At 38.0% G+C, this 19,291-nt stretch overlaps 1 protein-coding gene across 1 annotated transcript in view; it reads right to left on the bottom strand.

The window, feature by feature from the left end:
- LOC103806550 (utrophin-like) overlaps positions 1–19,291 on the bottom strand; it is a gene marked incomplete at its 5' end in the record, with an annotated part of 205,357 nt that overhangs the window by 49,328 nt on the left and 136,738 nt on the right. The window contains 3 exons of the mRNA XM_009079256.1: positions 1,170–1,371; positions 8,774–8,848; positions 9,828–9,889. Of these exons, the coding sequence (XP_009077504.1) occupies positions 1,170–1,371; positions 8,774–8,848; positions 9,828–9,889 (339 nt within the window). The remainder of the gene's footprint in view (positions 1–1,169; positions 1,372–8,773; positions 8,849–9,827; positions 9,890–19,291) is intronic.

Consider the following 19,291-nt stretch of genomic DNA (forward strand, 5'->3'; position numbering starts at 1 on the left):
CCCCAGAAGACTCCTTAAATGCCTTTGCTGAAGCAATGTAAGGAGACACATTTTAGGGCATGGAGGAGCTGATGAAAATCAAGTATTTTCCCAGTTTTTAATACAGAAGGGAGATGAGAATAGTGAATGCCACTAAGAAAACTTAGCTTAGGTGGAGAGTCCAACAAACTCACAGCTCAAAAGCACAACTAAATAAAAGCATACTGCTTGTAGTTCATGCAGGCTGACAGTGCAGAGAGGGCATAGTTCAATATCCCACAGAATTAAGTGACTGAAGAAGAGACTCAGAAGGGACTGGCCAAAACCACACGGGGCTGCCGAAGTGGAGTTTTTCATGTTGTCTGAGATTCAGTTCTCTCTCTGGAAATAGTGGATGTGTATTTAAATAAACCCACAAGTTCTTACTGTAGGCACCCCAAAACATTCTTGAGGCAAACTCACAATCCCCCTAGGAAATTTGCTGTCAGGATGAGGACAGGTGGAGCACATAACACCACTCCTCATAACTGATATGTGGCAGGAACTGCACCTGCTGGAAGTGAGCCAGGACTAGGACACCACTGACCCTCTAGAATCAGACAAGCTTTAGTACTGAGATCAGAATAACCTCCACTCAATAGAGGACTCAGGACAGGGAGCTCAGCCAGGATTATGGCATGCAAGTAACTAAGTGTAATATAAATGACAAAACTGTCCGTGCCTGTGGCAAAAATAGAATCTGGTATGAATGGCAAACAACCTGTGAAATTTGGAACATTTACAGTAGGAACACAGCTAAAGCAGTGTATCTAGCTCTCTACTCCTGTATACACTTCTTGAAATCCTTTCATTGTTTCTTTGGTAGTAGCATAAAAGCAGTGTAAGCTTTTTTCAGTGTTATCTGAGCAGGACAGCTTAAGAAACATATCATTGCAAGCAACTGCACTTTCATTACTGAGTCAAAAAAATCAAAAGATACAACTTTTTATTAAATAACTTCTTCAGGCTTTATCATGAACACTTCCTCAAGAAAGTAAATGGAAAAAAACCCAAACAACAGTCCTATAAATCTAGTTCTTTTGGTAAGTCATATATGCAAAAATTACCAGTTCTGTCTCCATGATTCATACTCTATTAACACTACATCAAATTTTTGAGGTACACACTGTGACTAAAAACCTTTTACTTACCTATCATACACGTTGAGTAACCAGTTAAGACACATGTCTACACAGAGAGGAACATTGACCATATCTTTGTGTTTCTCTTCAAGTCCACTGTAGATGGTAGTGAGACAGCTAATCACATCCTGGACACCAATCAGCTGGTCATTTTGACTCAACTTGTGCTGTTTGAAAACTTCACTTGTTGTATTCAGGTCCAACAGGTCCACTAACAACAGGTGATTAAAAAAAAAAAAAAAAAAGAAAAAAAGGTGTGAATATAGATGCCTGAGCATAGCATTGACAATACGTGTTCATGTGCACATTTTAGCAAATGCTGAAAACAATTAGCAAAGTAGCTTCCATTTAGCAACATCATAGTGACAAACCATTTTCTTTGACAAGCTGACAGCATTTTGGTACTATACATTTAAAAAAATAGAGTAAGAACACCATAATGACACTGCACAGCTCAGAACAATATTAAAATAGCTGCTGGAGTAGTCTGTGTAATTAGAGGAGCCTAACCTCAGATGATTGAACACCGAGAATCCACTAGGCTTCCAGGATTCTTCACATATACCATAGAGCAGAATCCCATTAAATGACTAGCACTTTTGATTAAATGTAAAGTAAATTCTTAGGTAACAATGTTCTCTTAAATGCAGTAAGAATGTACTGAAGCCTGAGTAACTAAACAGCAATAGCAAAATTAGGGCTTAAAAAAAAGGCAGGGAGAGGGACACAGGGAGACTATTTACTGCAGTTTTCCAGAACACTAAATGCTATGCTTTCATGAAAAATACTTTCATCTCCTTCATTACAGGATTCTTTCTATAAGCAGTTGGTGATGATGTGGATATTTTACAGGTAAGGGTTTTGCTCCCAAAACCACCCAAATGTGATTGTGAAAAATCTAGGGTTTGCGTTGTGAAAATAAAAAGCTACCAATGAGCTCTTCTACTTCCATTTCCAAAAGGAAGTGGAAAAGAGGAAACAAATATGGTATAATCCTCAGTGACTTTTTCTTACAGAAGTGAGGAATTTAGTAAAAAAAAATATAGTTGCAATGTATTAGCATGCTTGCTACAGTATACACAACATGAAGTTGAAGTACATTCCAAGCTCATACTGAGCTGTTTCTGAAGAATCAGTAACACATTTCGCTATAAATGTCACCTCTCAAAAGAAAAAAAAATCAACATGACAATCTCCAATATGTTGTGAATTGCTCTACTCCAATAATCATAGAATGAATCACAGAATCACAAAATTACTTCAGTTGGAAGGGACCTTAAAGATCATCCAGTTCCAACCCCTCTGCCATGGATACTACTCACTAGACTGGGTTGCTCAAAGCCCCATCCAACCTGTGCCTTGACCACTTCCAGGGAGGGAACATCCCCAACATCTCTGGGCAACATGTTCCAGTGTCTCACCACCCTCACTTTCCTTTCTTCCTCCTCACCCAATTTCTTCCTAATATCTAATCTAAATATCTCCTGTTTTAGTTTAAAACCATTCTCCCTTGTCCTATCACCATCTGTCCATGTAAAAAGTCACTATTCCTCTTTTTTATAAGTCCCCTTTAGGTACTGGAAGGCTGCTCTAAGGTCTCCCTGGAGTCTTCTTTTCTCCAGGATGATCAAACTCAGCTCTCTCACCCTGTCCTGAGGTGCTCCAGGCCTCTAATCATCTTTGTGGCCCTCCTCTGGACCCACTCCAACAGGTCCCTATCTTTCTTGTGCTGAGCGCCCCAGAGCTGGATGCAGTACACCAAGAGGGGTCTCATGAGGGCAGAGCAGATGGAGGAGAATAACAATATTAAATAAGGACCCCAGAAGGGCAGTCTGCAAATTGGATACATCTAGCTTGGGCAGGAAAACAAGTACAGCAGAAAAAGAAGCAGGAGCAAGACAACATTAGGCACTATAAACAATTCTGTCAAGAACTCAAGGATTACCTACCAAAAGATAAGGCTATGGGCCAAAAGAAGGTTACATTCCTGTGCTGGTTTGGGCTGGAGTTAACTCTCTTCACAGTGGCTAGTATGGGACTATGTTTAGGATTTGTGATGGACACAGGGTTGATAAAGTAGAGATGTTTTCATTACTGCTGAGCAGAGCTTATACAGAGTCAAGACCTTTACTGCTTTCCGTATTGCCACGCTGGCAAAGAAGTTGGGCATGCATGGGAGATTGGGAGGAGACACAGCTGGGACAGGTGACCCAAACTGACCAAAGGGATATTCCACACCATAGGACATCATGCTCAGTATATAAGGTGGGAGGAAGGATGAGGAAGGAGAGACATCTGGAGTGATGGCATTTGTCTTCCCAAGGAACCATTACACATGACAGGGCCCTGCTCTCCTGGAGATGGCTGCACACCTCCCACCCATGGGAAGCAGTGAATTAAATCCTTGTTTTGCTTTGCTTGTGTGTGCAGCTTTTGTTTTCTCTATTAAACTGTCTTTATCTCAACCCATGAGTTTTTCTAGCTTCTACCCTTTCAATTCTCTCCCCCATCCCATTGGTGGGGGAGTGTGTGAGCGGCTGTGTGGTTCTTGGCTGCTGGCTGGGGTTGAACCATGACAGTTCTCGATCCCTTGTCTCCTATCTACCCTTCCTCACATCACTGTAAAATGAGAAACAGTACCTCACAGCCCTTGTTCTTCCCCTCCTATACTAACATCAGTACATTCTGTTATAAGTTTATAGCATCGGATTTGCAGGGGGTTTATATTTGTTTGCTTTTAATTTTCTTTTTTGTTTGTTTGTTTGGGGTTTTTTAAAACCCATCCCTTAGTCTTGCAAACAAATGCCAGTCATGCATTTATCAAAGAGGCAGAGTGGTAATTGCAGCAAAACACCTTGTGCCTCAGTTTGACCTCAGGTAGGTGAAGTATTTGGCAGTAGACTCACTGCATCATAATCCTCTACAGTAGCTGGATAATATGTGATGCACTCAAAAAGGCTCACAGGCATACTTTAAAACAAAACAAACCCCCACACAGGTCACAATGTAACCCTGACTACTTTTTTGAGCAGTAGAGGGAGTGAGGTGAAGCCAAGTGCAAAACTATAACCTGCTATCCAATCACATAAATATTAAATTCAGGAGAGATGGGCACTTTTCATGCTTTTACTTCATAGGGGAAAAAAAACCCCTCTAAATTATTGCAATCAGTTTGCTGGTTTTGTTTCAGTTTTAGGTTTGGTTTGGTTTGTTGGTTTGAGGTTTTTTTGGTTGGTTCTTTTTTTCTGGCTATTTTCCAACCTCTATTTGTAAGGTACTTAATAATTGGCTCAAAGCAGGTAAAGCAGGTTCACAAAACAGACTGAGAACACCCAAAACCTGCCCTTTTTAAAGCTAGTGAAAACTTAGCTTTGGAATGCCAGAAAGTTGTATCCTTTGGGTTTGGCTTAACATAACCATCCTTGCACTGAAAGCATCAATTCAACAGTCCCTAAGCCTGCAAACATCACATCTTGATCTGCTGGCACTAGGATCTCACATTCACATTTCTGCCACAGGATTCCAGAGGGAGTTGGGAGAGGTACTTCCAGTATTTTCATACTAAAAAGGAAACTCTGCTGCTACAGTAATGCAAATTTAAGCTAAGCTTACAGTTTTGGATGACATCATCCATGGAAAACAAACAGAAGAAATTACTTCCATCCCTGCTTACTTCAGCACTCACCTGGCTGAATAAACTCTGGGTACAGGCAATTATCCTGTCATGCCATTTCTGGCATGATGCCTACACAGCTTTCAGTGCATTTTTGCAGTACTGTTCTGCATCGGCTCAAATGTGCTGAATGACCAATCCTGCTGTTAACCAATAAATGGGCACAAGGGCCATTTCTTTCCTTTCTGCAGTGAGGAGATTTTCCCAAAGAAAAACTATAAACAGAAACAATATCATTCAGCAGTGCTAAAGCAAATGTAAGTGACTGACTCAGGAGCAAGTAACGACATGCAGCTGCTAACGGCAAATATGAGGCTGCTGTAACCCCACAGAAAATAGTCAGGCATTGCTGTGGAGGTTTTGTATTAAGAAGACCTTGTAAATGACAGCAGTTCCTGCAAAAAGACTGCACTAGGGGAAGTTCTCACAGCTCTTGCCTTTAGTCCCGTGTGCCTGAATGTTCCATTTCTTCGCCTTGTGCAGTTGATATTCCTATTAGCATTCTTAAATTTTAAATCACCTAGAGGAACTCGGTGACAGAATTCTGAATATACATGGTGATTTTGTTCCCTTTTCGCCTTGCAGTACTACGCTTCAGTATCTGGGGCATTATAATTTCTTGAAAATGAGCTAAAGTATGCTGCACAAGAGCAAAATATTATAGTCGGGACCTGGCGCCGCATAGCTGCCCAGTACAACTGCAACACAGGATACTCTCTCTGGACCCATTCTTCTGCTATAGTGCAAAGGCACTTTCAGTACAGCTGCCCCACATAATCAGAGACAGAGAGACTAAGAATTTGTTTTTTCCAACTTGCAACCCTTCTTGTATTCCTGCAAAATAAATACATGGAGGTACGTGCACACATATGTCTCTGCCAGAATCTACCTGCCAAAAGACAAAACAAGATGAAACATGACTCTACTTCCCCGCTTCTAAAGAGACTGAGAAAAATAGGAGTAAATAAGTACATACTCCTGAACCTGCTGGTATAGCACTAACACTACCAGTCTCCACTGGAAAGTCGAAATCTACCCGGTGCCACTCAGAGTATGCATCCAGCTCCAGCTGTGCCCTTGGAATTCTCAGCAAAGAGGCATTTGCCATTGTACACACACTGTGGCTGTGACAGCAACTTGTCACATTTTACAGTTTACAGTGATCTCCATTTGTGGCCATTTGTTTTGACATTTTCTTTGCCTTAACACTTAAGCCTTTCTGAAGCATTCTGCATCCAAATGCCTTTAAAAGGCACCCACAATTAAAACTACAGGAAACACAACGGAAAACTGAAGTAACTCAGACCAAAGAATGAATGGCGGTGTCACAGGAGATGACTCTTTTCCTACCCTGAAACAAAACCCCTACCAAATAAAAGTCAAGAAATTCTAGACAGTGCTGAACCATTCTTCCTTTCCTCAGAGAGGAGGTACTAGCACATGCTGTGTTTTGGCTATCTCAGATGCCATTAATAGGGCATAATCAGGCTCAGGACCATTACAGTCAAAGGGAATTTGACATGTTCCCTTCAAGAAATAATCAGCTAAGTAAAGAGTGACAAAAGGAACAGCACCAATTACATTTCTGAAGGTGCTCTTAAAAGCATGCCAGATCATAATGAGTTCTTGTTAAGAAATAGAAAATTCTTGTAGCATTTAGCTTTGTAGATGATCTGCAATGTCTTCCTTAAAAACCCACAATACTGTGTTTTCAGAAATTACACCAATCCTTTGTCAAGTATGTGCGTATAATAAAGACAAAGGAGTTTTTTGACTGCTGTCTCTTTCCACGAAGGATAGATATGGAACAAGAGAACAGTTTCAGAGATAATGAGGCAGATTGGAGCTGTAGAGATGACAGTTTTACTTCTGGCTCTTTCAAACCAAAATATTTTCTTTACTTCTTACTACTTGCTTCTGTCCTTCCCTTCCATCTCCCCACCTGGAACTGGAGATGATAGGAGGGCACTTTTGATGTCTGTGAATGAGGAGAGCTAACCATGGCAGTTATTACAGAAATTGATATATGTTGCAGTAAAAGCAAGAGCAGAAAGCATGTACCTCTTCAAAGCTTATTAGAAGTAATGAAAGTGAAAATTGGTCTATACAGGTCGCTAGACAATCTGTATGTCTGTCAGAAACAGTCAGCATGATTAGCATCCACCATGTGCAGTCTGTTTTGTCACTCTTCCCTGGGGAGCAGCACACACAAGGAGAATTTTACTTTGCTTTCTGATTTTTTGCTTTGCTTTTTGTCTTTAGGTACATGTTGATGAATACTTTATACCCTGCACATACTTTATACCCTTATCTCCTGATAAGGAGAAAGTTCATAATGGTCTTTAGTCTTGCTGGGAGATTAAACCTTGGGTGGGAAAACATTTCTTGCACAAAGAAATGTTAGGCTATGCCAAAGAAATACAGGCTTTTTTTCAATACCATCAAACAATCTTTCAAAGGACACATTCTGTTTTTTTCTCAAGTGTAAGCCCTTAAACCCAAGATCTTGAACTAGTGAGAAGTTAGCACAACATATGAAGAAGGCAAGAGGTATTCATAAGAGCCTGTGCTGTGCACAGATATGCTCTAAATTTCTAGAATAGCTAGCTACCATCTCAGACTATTCAGACTGCACTACTGTCCACCCTTCAGGGCTGAAAAGTCCTTCCACAGTAAGGACTCCTAATCTGTAACAAGAAAATTTGGTAAAGTCATACTTCATCTTTATACCATCTGTTGCCAAGGCCTTTCAAATAGTCTAAAATCTGCAACCTTCACACTCATTCACATCCTACATCTCCTTCCAAAATTGTCCAGTTTCCTTCTGCTCTTTCTACTTCACCCTATTTTCTTCCTAATAAATGTGTGTTCTTATGTATTTCCTTTTCCATTCATAGTCCTAATAATTTTTAAAATTCAGTTTGCTTTGCACAGGAGATTCAGACAAGAGCCCAGAATCCCAGTGTGGTACTCGCTGTGACACTCGGAAAAGTCATAGGCTAGAGGTCAGGACAAGATCTCCTGATATATCACTTGTAAGGCTGCTAAACTTTGAATGAGCATGATAGTAATGCAACTTGCTGCTGAATTAAACCACAACTGTGATATAACATGAAATGCTTTTTTAAATACATAGCAAATATAGAACAGAAAATCTGAGATACAAATATGAACTTTGGAAATTAACTCGCTGAGCCTACTCAACATACACCTATCCTTTCCTACTGACAAAGTCTATGAGCTCTTCAGAGTGGACTGTGGCTGAATAATTAGATTGCTTAGGAACTGGATCAAATGCCAACAAGTCTGGGCAGAATATCCAGTAAGCATATTAAATGCATTGCTATTTCCTATTTAAACTTAAGATAGCTCCCCACTCCCCCAGTACATATACACATACCATTATTGCTGTTAATAATAGTAGTTTGTTTTGTCCTAGTAGCTTTTTGAGATTAAAATGTACAGCAAAGCTAGCTACACAGATCTGTATCCTTTTCCTTCACACTTTGAGAAGTCTGAACTCCTTTTTAAATTGGAATTCATTCAGCATGGAACAGAACTCTCTACAACATAATAAAATACCTGAGTTTATGTCGATGGTCAGGAGTTTAGCTGACATTATTTCATCTTGGTTTGTATCAGTCTGTATCAGGAACACTATGCAGTAGTCAAGTGGTCCAAAATTTATCTCACTTCTCAAAGTATTTTACTGGGCAGACCGCTTCAATGTACCTGCTGCACATCTTTTCTTATTAATGCATTTTATTTATTTGCAATGACGACACCTACTATTGGCAATTCTTCTTGTTGTTTTGTTGGTTGACAATGTGCCAAGGATGAAACTGGTCCAATGTCAAACATGAATGCTGTCAGATTGAAGCTGACCCTCCCCTTCCCCCAGTATTGCAGAAAATCAATTTGCCTCAAAGGCCAAACTCACAGCACAGTGCTTTCTGCAGTCTCCGGATTTTGATGGCCGTACGGTAGGCAGAGAAGCGTACGTTGTTCAAATCAGCTGAAACACAACAGAAATGTGAGTGGCCTTAAAAATAGAGTCTGTAATTTTCCTTTACATATAAAATTTCACATTTTCAAAATAGTCTGACATCCCTACTCTTCTCTGCAATGAATTAATTGGCTATATCAGAACAAATTAAAAATCTGACAAATTGGGACCTCAGTGCAATCCACCTGCAGTCCTGACTCCGACAGTCCAGGACCTTCGGAGGTTGGCACCCCAGAAATACTGACACTGTCCTGGCACATGCAATGCATATACATAGTATAGAGTTTTACGTATATATTATGTGCTGGTACATACTTTCCAGACAATTGCCCAAATACAGTATGTTTCTCAAATAATACACAACTCTATCACATAACATACAGGAAACAGAGGGCAGCAAATATCACAGCAACAGAAAAAAAAAAGGCTTTTAAAGCCGTCATTTCTATGCCATGACTTTGTAAACTGTGCTTTAAAAGGGACAGTAAGATAGGCATAAGCTCCGTTTTAGAAACTTATTGGTACAGTAACATTTTTTCCTCACTTAACAGTTTTTCACCCTTTCTCTCCTTAGAAAGTGAGATTTCATGGTAAATGTTGATGCTATCAGAGCATGTTGACCTAGTTGGACCATAATACAGTTTAGTCTTTACTGAAAGCGTAGCAGCTCTGATTTATTACACAAATTAGCTCCTTGCCAGCATCCTGGTTTAAGCACACAGACAGCCTGTATCACTGTACAATTCCTTGTGCAGTTAAAAGAACAAAAACACAGTACTGCATTAAAGTCAGAGCATATTGCTGAGAATTAATGTTATCAAAAGAAAATACACATGACATAATCAAGACAGTAGGTTTTGTCTCACCGCAGAGTGGGAAATGCTGTTACACACAGTTCATGGCACCTCAAGCATGGTCAGTATACAAATGCAACTTTTACTCATGAAATAAAAATCACATAATGTTTTATTTTAAGAAATGCACTCACCTAACGACTGGAAGAGTTCAGTCATTTTAGGGTGATCCCAACAAGTTGTCTGTGTCTCATGACTGCAAAGGAACAAAGTAATCAAAATTTCATTAAACACACATGCACTTCCAAAGAATAAAAACCCAAAGATACTGTGATTTTCTGTGTTTAAGTGGCAAGAAATCCCTCAGCTTTAATTAAAATCCATGATCTGTGCCACTCAGCTCCTTGACTTTTTAATCATAAAGTTAGACAGACAATAGCCCAGCCACATTTAACAATATCTACTTTTGATTCTAACTGCAGCTGTATCAGTTGAACTATGACCCTGCAACCAAGAGGCACAATTATAAGGTAAAATGCAAAATTTCCTGATGCTGTAAAACAAGAAACACAGTTGTAAAAACAATTAAAAAATAAAAAGCATTGAGACTTTGTTTCAATCTTCACTGCGTATCTGAACACATGTATCAGAACACATACAATGATTTAAGTTTTACCTGTAACACATTTATTATCACAGCATTTAGGCTGGAAAGGATCTTTAAAGATCATATAGTCTAATGGAAAGCCTGACCACTGTTCACACAACCAGTCAATAAGCGTCTTCATTTAGGGGGTGTGCCCTACACTAGTACTCACAGAACAGAGATTTGAGAGGCAGCATCCCTTAACCCTCTTTTTAGTGCTGCTGTTTCAATTTATCAAGGTTTCAAGTATGCAGCCATAGGGGTCAAAGCCTGTATTATGTCAGGGCCACTGAAATCTTCAAATCCCTTCCGCAAGCCACAGTTCACTTGTATTTATCAATAACAACAATAACAACCGCTGGAACGATTACACATTCTTGCCCCACAATGTATTTTACATTTGAACTAGGTTTGAAAGAGAATTAATCAGAGAAGTCATGTTAAAAAGATCATAGCATTCCCTTTAAAAGGTAATGAAAATGAAATTATGCAAGGTTAGCAAATTTCACAGTAATGAACAGAGAATACCATGTATTTCACCTTTGTCTCTATTTAAAATTGACAACGTGCACAGTTTTTTCTTCCACATAGAGGCATACTTGGTTATAAATAATGACTTTAAATGGCACTTTGCCATTAAATGTACTGAACTGTATCATCATTTGGGATATATGAACGGCTGTACCTCAGTGAGTGTACAATAATTTATCATCTTTTAGAGAAACCACGAGAATGAACCCTTGCTGGTACAAAAAAAAAGGGATAGAAGGTCCCTTCTCCCAAGAGCTGCAGAGACAGAACAGGTACCCTGAAGGCGAGGCAGGATCCTAACAAAGTGTTGAAGCCCTTCTTTACATTACCCTCCAAGATACAGTAGTGGAAAGTGCACAAAATGCATCTCTGCACAGGGGATATGATCCTTATTTTACAGTTCATACACCAGTGTGACCCTTCCAGCTTTGAGTCTAGCCTAGGTCTTCAGATTCACTTTCTCGTTGTCATTAGGGAACTGCTGTGGATCTCATTTGTCTATTTGGCAACGTCACAACTTTGTGAGTAATTTTCATGAAAGCTCATAGACAAAATATGTATTTCCTATTAATACAATAAGTATAAATCTTCTTTTCCTTCTTTAGGATTATTCCCTAGAAGATGACTGAAGGGAAGGAGAAGCCCTGGACACAATTACACTCAAGCAAGAGAGCTTTATACAACATGCAATCAAAACTTCTTCTGTTAGACCTTGATTGACACTGAAATACTATAGTAAACCCTCCCCAATTCAGAAGAACATCAAAGTACATCTTTACATCTGAAGACATTTTTCCAGAACAGAAACTTCTATTTGATTTTATTTCGATATCATCATCACATGCATTGCATTCATGTTTCAAATTCCAAATGAGGTGGTTAAGGCTCTGATATGATGAACTCCACAGCTAATGCATGCCAGTATCCAAACCAATGGTTTGGCACCTTCTAGAAAGAAACTTTTAAAACAGCAGCATGTATATCCTTGTCCAGAAAAGTAATTTCAAAAACAAGTAGCTTGACAATAATTTTCCTGGAAAAGGCACACCAATAAATCATCACGAAGCTAGCAACAAGAAAGGATGTATCTGGTTTTGGTCCTTTGCCAATGTAAAGGCAAATGACTGCCCAGCAGTCTCAAAAACCCTGGCATAAAAAGTCTACAGTATAGTAGAAAGAAGAACAACATAGAGAACTTCAGTAAATAGGAATAGAAAATATAATGGCTCAATATTGATCAACTTATTTAATAACCTCAAAACTAATCCTGAAGCTGTCAAATGTCTGCACTATCATGCTAAGTGGGATGTCATCATCATATTGTCCATTTAGAATTTATTTCTGTTGACAAACCCCATTATAACTGCCTACAGAAATGGATCCAATATGCAACCAGTTTAATAAAGTTTGTTTTAAGGACATTGCTTCATCTAAGAACCCCTCTCCAAAAGCCAAACCCCAAAACAAAATAATCAAAATAACCAGGGATTTTACTATCACCATCATAAATGCAAAGGATTTCTTAGAATTTTCTGAGAAACAAAAGACTTAACTACAACACCTTAAACCTTCTATGTTAAAAGCAATGTAGGTGGCAGTAAATATATGTATGCATAAAAATACATTTCCCTCTATTTTAAATGTTGAAATATTAGTACTAACATTGCATGTAAACAATGTGTGATTTAGCTGAGTCAAATCCTGTCTACTGCTTTAGAAACGATGTTGAAATTGGCTGTGACCACAAGGACTTGGTTGGATTGCAGTCTTTATTTTCCAGTTCCCTATTTTGTGTCAATAATATGGTTCTGTGAACAAATCTATTTCCTGCTAGTGGGGTGCTGTAAGAATCTCACCTGGAAAGTGCAGAAGTGCAAAGTTTTTTACCAGCAAATGCCTCTGGACACAAACAATGGATTTATAGCAGAAGTTGACTTGAAATTCTATTTTCTTGAAATTTTGGTCAGTCTAGAGACCTTTTCCTATTTTTTCCTTTTTTTTTTCTTTTTTAATTAAAAAAAATAGAAGAAAAACATAGTTAAATACTTAGATAAATCCTTGCCTTTTCTTTATTCGCCCTCTGGAACTATATTCCATTACACATTTGTAATGGTTAATTAGGATGTGGGTACAGTTAATTGCAATACAGATTCCAGCTTCTAAGTAATTTATAAACCCATATGCAATGAATATGAGCTGACATACTAATCAAACTTTATCCCTTAAATCAAGTTTCCAAGATTTAAGAACAAACAACAGTTTCATTACTGAAATTGTGTGCTCTATCTGAAAGACTAAAATAATTTTAATCGTGACAACATGCCATGCAAAAATTATGGGGCTTTTTTCTATTTTGTGTTTGCTTAACATGAAGCAGTAAATACCTGACAAACTAAAATTTCTCTTTACAGAAAAACACAGAACATGAAATTTACACCTAATAAAATAATGGCCAGAAAATATTTTTACATTTGTATTTTTATTTGCAAGAGATTTTGTGCCAGACTATGTATAGCCAAATGGGTTTTTTACACCCATCACTCAGTTTCTTTGTATGTCACACACAGATTGTGTGAGAAAGGAGGCCCAAATGAACATCATCTGGTGAAACTAAAAAAGGCAAGATAGAATTCCTTCACCCTGACTTGTCTATAACTACCTTAAAGTCAGTACTGTCTGACAGCTGCTAAATGACTACAGAAGGTGAATGTGATTGTGCCTGCCTAATCCCAAAACACCTAGCAAGAAACCATCGTTAACAGCTGAGCAATTTTGCACATGGATCCAGCAGAGAAGAGGAATGGACTCAGAGTGAGTGAATCACCAGTTAAAAAGTCTATGCAGGGCAAAAGAGGCAGCAGCTTCACTGTCATGGGCAGTGTCGCTACCACCACCGAATATATTCCATGGATAGGTTTCATTTAGGCACCAAAGCCAGACTACTCTGGACAGAGCTGAGGATAAAAAGATGTGACTGTAAATTTAATAAGAGCCATAAAAACCTGGGGGAAGAAGGAAGTAATCAGTGTCAACTGCCGCATTTTTTAATGCAAAGTTTTGTTTGATAACAATTTCATAATATGTAAGGACTTTTATCCTGACAAAAATTGATTTTCACAGGAAGGAAAAATGGGTGTGCAGATAACCTTCGTATGCTACAAATAAAACTGTCAGAGAAAGATGTCATTTTATTAGGTGCTCCAAACAGGAGGCATGCAAGACAAAGTGCTTTCTGGTGATTTGGTTTGTAAAGCAGCTTTTTGAAATAAGAGCCATTCTTCTCTGCTGTAGCTACAGTACTTTTTGTGTTACTGATGTAGGACTAATGCAAGCAGATCAAGCCCTGATAAATGTGCTCAAAAACTTTACAGTAGTGGATGGTCTCTAACAGATGAGACAGATTTGATGAAATTAGGGGAGAACTTTCTGACTGGGATCTTGTCGCTCCTCTTTAAGCAAGTTCATGACATAGCAACCTATTCTAAAATATGTACCACAGTAGTTAAAATTGCCTGTCAGTTATTATCCAGAGAGTAAAACTGGACTTGGGTGCTCCCCAGTTTCTCTGCTACCTTGCTCAGTAAACACAAATAATAAACAAGACATCAGACCTACAAGAAAAAGGAAATTGATAAATAAAAGATTTCACACTTTATGTTGCATGTATTTTACTTGTATATTGAAAGGTGCCATCCTTGGATCAAAGGACCAGAGATTGACAAATTACTAATTACCAGTGCTGTTAAAGAAAGGCAAGCAACTAAAGCAGTATGCAATTCACTTACAGAAGTGCTCCAGTCATTTTCCGAAGATTTCCAGGCAAAATTACTTCACTACATCACAAAGAATTTCAGCTTGACTCCTCTGGAGGCCATAACTTCTGCTAAGTCCCAGAGGGCAATTAGGTAGAATTGTATGGACTGTTTTTACCACAGACACACAACAGGAAGTCTTTAGAAAATTCAGCTCTGCTAGCAACTATCTCCTAAGAATGTGAAGAAATGCCATTTTCTGTATTTTTCTACAGAAAAAACGTCTGCAACTCCCAATGTTGGAAGACTAAGCCTGCAAATAAATTAATAAAATCGAATTTTGGACTGATACTGAAGTTAGATGGAGAAAAAATGAATTTCACATGGTAACTTATGAAAATATATGACAAGTTTGTAATTTTTAGTCATCTCACTGGACTTCTGAAAAGATTCAAACCCAGCATTTAAACAAGAGCAGACAAATCTACAGTCTTTCCCTCCCTTGTTACAACTACCATGGCACTTGTGTCCCAGGTCACAGTGATGCTTATGCCAAGGAACTTTTTCTCACAAGTACTGCACTAACTTCAAGAACCACTTCTAGAGTGAGGTGATATTTACGTTGATAGAAAGTAAAGAACAGCTTGGCTCATTATTCATCTTTCATGTAAATGGCACTGAAACAAAAAAGAATTTTTCCAGGTCTACAGAAGCTCAGGTTATAAGATGTCACTGCACAGTGAGTGGCATTAGAAGGGATTTCTGCTATGACAGAAGTGAGCTGGTCTACAGGGCAGTACCACAAGTGGTACAAACATTACATCTTTCCATATGGTTTACTCAGGAAAGAATTAAAAGCACTTCACTGACCTAGCCACAAGAGAAACATTTTTTTTGGCGTTTGTATCAAAAGACTGGGTCATTCAGAACAGGAGTCTCCCAGGCCTCTTCTGCCAAACTTACTGACCCAATGTGAGCCACACAGCAAAACAAGCATCCATTAATAGATTACCTGACAAAACAGTGTCATAAAAAACATTCTAAATATACTTGTGCAAATTTCACTAACTAAAAAAACCCGTGATAACCATAAAATACTTTGATTACAAACCCCCTATATATTCATGCCAGTGCCCTAAAGCTTACATGACATTTACCCTTACAATCTGTTTCTTATCCATTACGTTTGCAAGCAGCTTTCTAATTATAATTGGCAAATATACCCTATTTTAAAAACACTTCCTGGTTGTAAATAAAAAGCTGAGAAACAGTTAGCATGTCATTTAGCTTATGCTCTCTAGAAATAAGAGAATAGCCACGTTGAAATGAATGGACTAAGTTGTACTTTTCTAGGTGTTTCAAGATGCCCATGGAGTCCTGAATAAAAATCAATTGGTTCTTTCTTCTACCTTTTTGTCTACAAGGAAGAAAACTAGAGCTAGGCCCGTTTTATCATTTCTTAGAATGGACATGGTCTGTGCTGATAATCACTGGAAAACACCACAAGAAAAAGTACTCTGGTATGATGTTAAGTACTTTTCTGTTCCTGTAGTCATTTGCACAAAACATTACCTGAAACCAGGATCTTTACTATTCACTAATGAATTGACAGTACTTAGAAATCTGACTTTGCTGCCCTTGCCAAATTTCAAATGGCATAACATCCCTGCTTTATAAATATATCATTGTGTTTTATCTAGATACTGTATATTCTTTTGGGTTTTTTTAAGCCCATTAGAAAATACTGTTTTGTGGTGAAAAAAGACTTGGCATAATGCATCACAAGGGTAATGTACCTTAGAGGTTGGTGGAACAATTTAAATGCAGATATTTTGAAATCACTCCAGAGAAAATGTACTACTGCATTTCTTTAATTGAAAATTAAGACCAGCACAGGAAATGGTAATTGAAGGAACTCTCAAAACCTCAAACCTGTATTACCTCTTTCTGCAAACTAGATTTGATTTCCCTGGCAAGGGAAATACTTCTTAACACTTGTAAGAATGGGATTATGGCTGTAACTAGAATTAAAAAAAGAAAATAGGTGTCCCTCTTCCATTAGTTCTCCCTCTCTTCCTCATACAGCACATAAACCAAACATCAGGAAAGTCTTTCTGAAGAGCCTTAAAAAACGGGGAAGCAGAAAACATTTTATTCCTGTCTCCCATAAAGTTGAACATGATATAGAAGATGATAACACGGGATTCCTAAAATATTGGTGATGCCAGTCTCTTTGCAGGATTACAGAAAAGTAACCAGGGCAACTATTGAGTTTTATATCTATCAATTTAATAGTTACACTAAGAAACTGCTCTCCTTATGTATTGTCCTGCATGAGATTAAACTCACTGTGACCTCCTCTATATTACCCTTTTGTTTCTTCTGCACAGTACAAATATCCAATGATTTATAGCATTGAAAGTTACACAGCTGAGGAGCCCTTACATTACAGTTAAAAGAAAACCAGTAAGTAACACCAGGGTAATTATGCTTTCTGCACATTCATCATGTTTTCCTCGTGGATGTTTAATGATCATATATAGTGTCTCCCTTAATAGTCAGTTTCTCTTTAGAATGTTTTCATTGACATGCTATGTTACATAGGCTTTATTTTTTTACATTTACTGTTATGGAGGCCAAGAATGTCTTATTTGTGTGATTCAAATAGTTAAAAATTAACAACAGCATAAACTTCCCCTTATTAAATCTCAAACCCTTGCAAGCCCATCTATGAAATATGTATTCAATGGCAAGTTTTCCAAACCTTTTGTCCAAACTTCATACTTTTATTATGTAAAGTGCATTGGTAAATACTATGCCTGCTGCTTTGTATTCCTCTCCATACTGCTCATTAGTCCCATGCTCTTTTATAAACTATGAAAGACTATGCTTTTGTTTTCCAACAGCATAGAGATTTTACAGATTAAGTTTTCAACTGAATTTTACTGTGACAGAGAAGAAGCAGGCTACAGCAATACAAAATATTCTATCAATTTTCATTAAGAAAGAAAATCAAACAGGAGATAAAAAACCTAAATAAAATCCATAGAGGGAGCACCGTTTGACCAATTTGACTTACATAGTACGACAATTCAAGAGGAGAAAAGAGATCGATTAAATCACGTGCGTATACTCAGTTCAACCAAATATTCACCATAGCCCAGGACACACACACCTTGACCAACCTGGGCCAAATAAATTATAAATCCTTCTTCCAGCTAAGCAGAAGAGTTGCTCCTTTCCAAAATGCCTCAAACCCAGACTGCCTCTAACTGAACTTACAGGGCAGAGGAGATTGTACAGTGCCTTTTTGATCTTTAACATGCTTCATTACCTGATTAGCTACAACCCCAGAAAGGGTAGACATGCCAACTGTTCGTAAATGTGGCGGGGAGAACAAACTGGACGCCAAAGCCAGTATGGTGTGCTGGAACACCAAAGGCCTCTTTTGCTAAGACACTTCTGTCTACTCATGGAAATGCAAATGACCTCTAATGCCAAAAACCAAACAGAAAAAATGCTGCTCATCTGAAAACAGAGACATCTTGCATCATGTTGATATTCTCCTTACAGATTCACTGCTACCTAAAGTACTCCCTCATGCCTTCTAAGGTTCCATTACCTGATTTTTCTTTAAATCCGTTCTCTATGTGCAATAAAATTGCAGAGTGCAGTTGGGTTTTGTTTGTTATTTTCCCCCCCCAAATACTTATCTTAACAGAGGTACAACTACATCATCATCTGCAGCTATGTCACTTTCTGAACATTTTGCATTTCTCATTCAAGGACACACACAAAAGCAATCAAAATGAAGTGAAGATATGAACTTATGGTTGTCTAAGAAAAGTGTGTGTTCTTACTCAGAATAAGTAGCCTGATTTCAATTTGTGCTTATTTCTCTTTCAAAATTAATTTTTAAAACTTCTAATTTTTCATCACCAATAATTGGATCATACTTTTATCTTTGTCCTGCTGCTTTTATCCCTTATACCATAAAATGAAGAACTGGTATCTTAAACCTTCTCTCTGAACATACAAGTCTTGCTGTAAATACAGTAAATACAGATGCTCTCAAATTACAGTTATTGACACTCATCACAACTGTTCCTTCTACTCATGCTGTCTTTGCATCAAAGGCAACTCATTCAAAAAGATTAGTAAAAGTAAAAAAAAAACCAAACCACATAAAAAAGAAAATTAAGTCAAGAAAATTAAGTTCTCTTTCCCAGAATTTCTTTCTATATAAACAACTACCATTAAATCCTGTTGACTGTTCTCTTGAATTGTATTACAAAAGCTCATGTAATCACTGCAAACAGCTAAGTTTTTTTTGTCACTGTTGTTTTTCTCTCTTCTATAAACTGTGTCTGAAATTTAGGAATAGACAAAGATTTAAAGGAATATTTAAAGCCAAGAGTATTTTCCAGCCTGATCATACTAAAGCAAATGAAGTCCAGAACCAGCTTATTTTCTGCTTTATCTTGCACAACTCTCTATTTTATGTAGCTGCTGCTGAAAACAATGAAGTTTAGAGCAGTAAGCATTAAGAAATGCAGGAAACTGCCAAGGTCAGTGTGCTTTTCAGACTGTGAAGCTACTGAAATTCAGTATTTGTCCTCAAGCTCTTTAAAATAAATAAATCCTACTCATTACATGAACCATCATCCTCTTTCAAGACACAAAAATCAAGACATTGCTTCAGCAGCATATATCATGTTGAAAGTAGGGA

This window comes from Acanthisitta chloris, unplaced genomic scaffold (assembly GCF_000695815.1).
Source record: "Acanthisitta chloris isolate BGI_N310 unplaced genomic scaffold, ASM69581v1 scaffold6777, whole genome shotgun sequence".
NCBI classification, from domain to species: Eukaryota; Metazoa; Chordata; class Aves; order Passeriformes; family Acanthisittidae; genus Acanthisitta; species Acanthisitta chloris.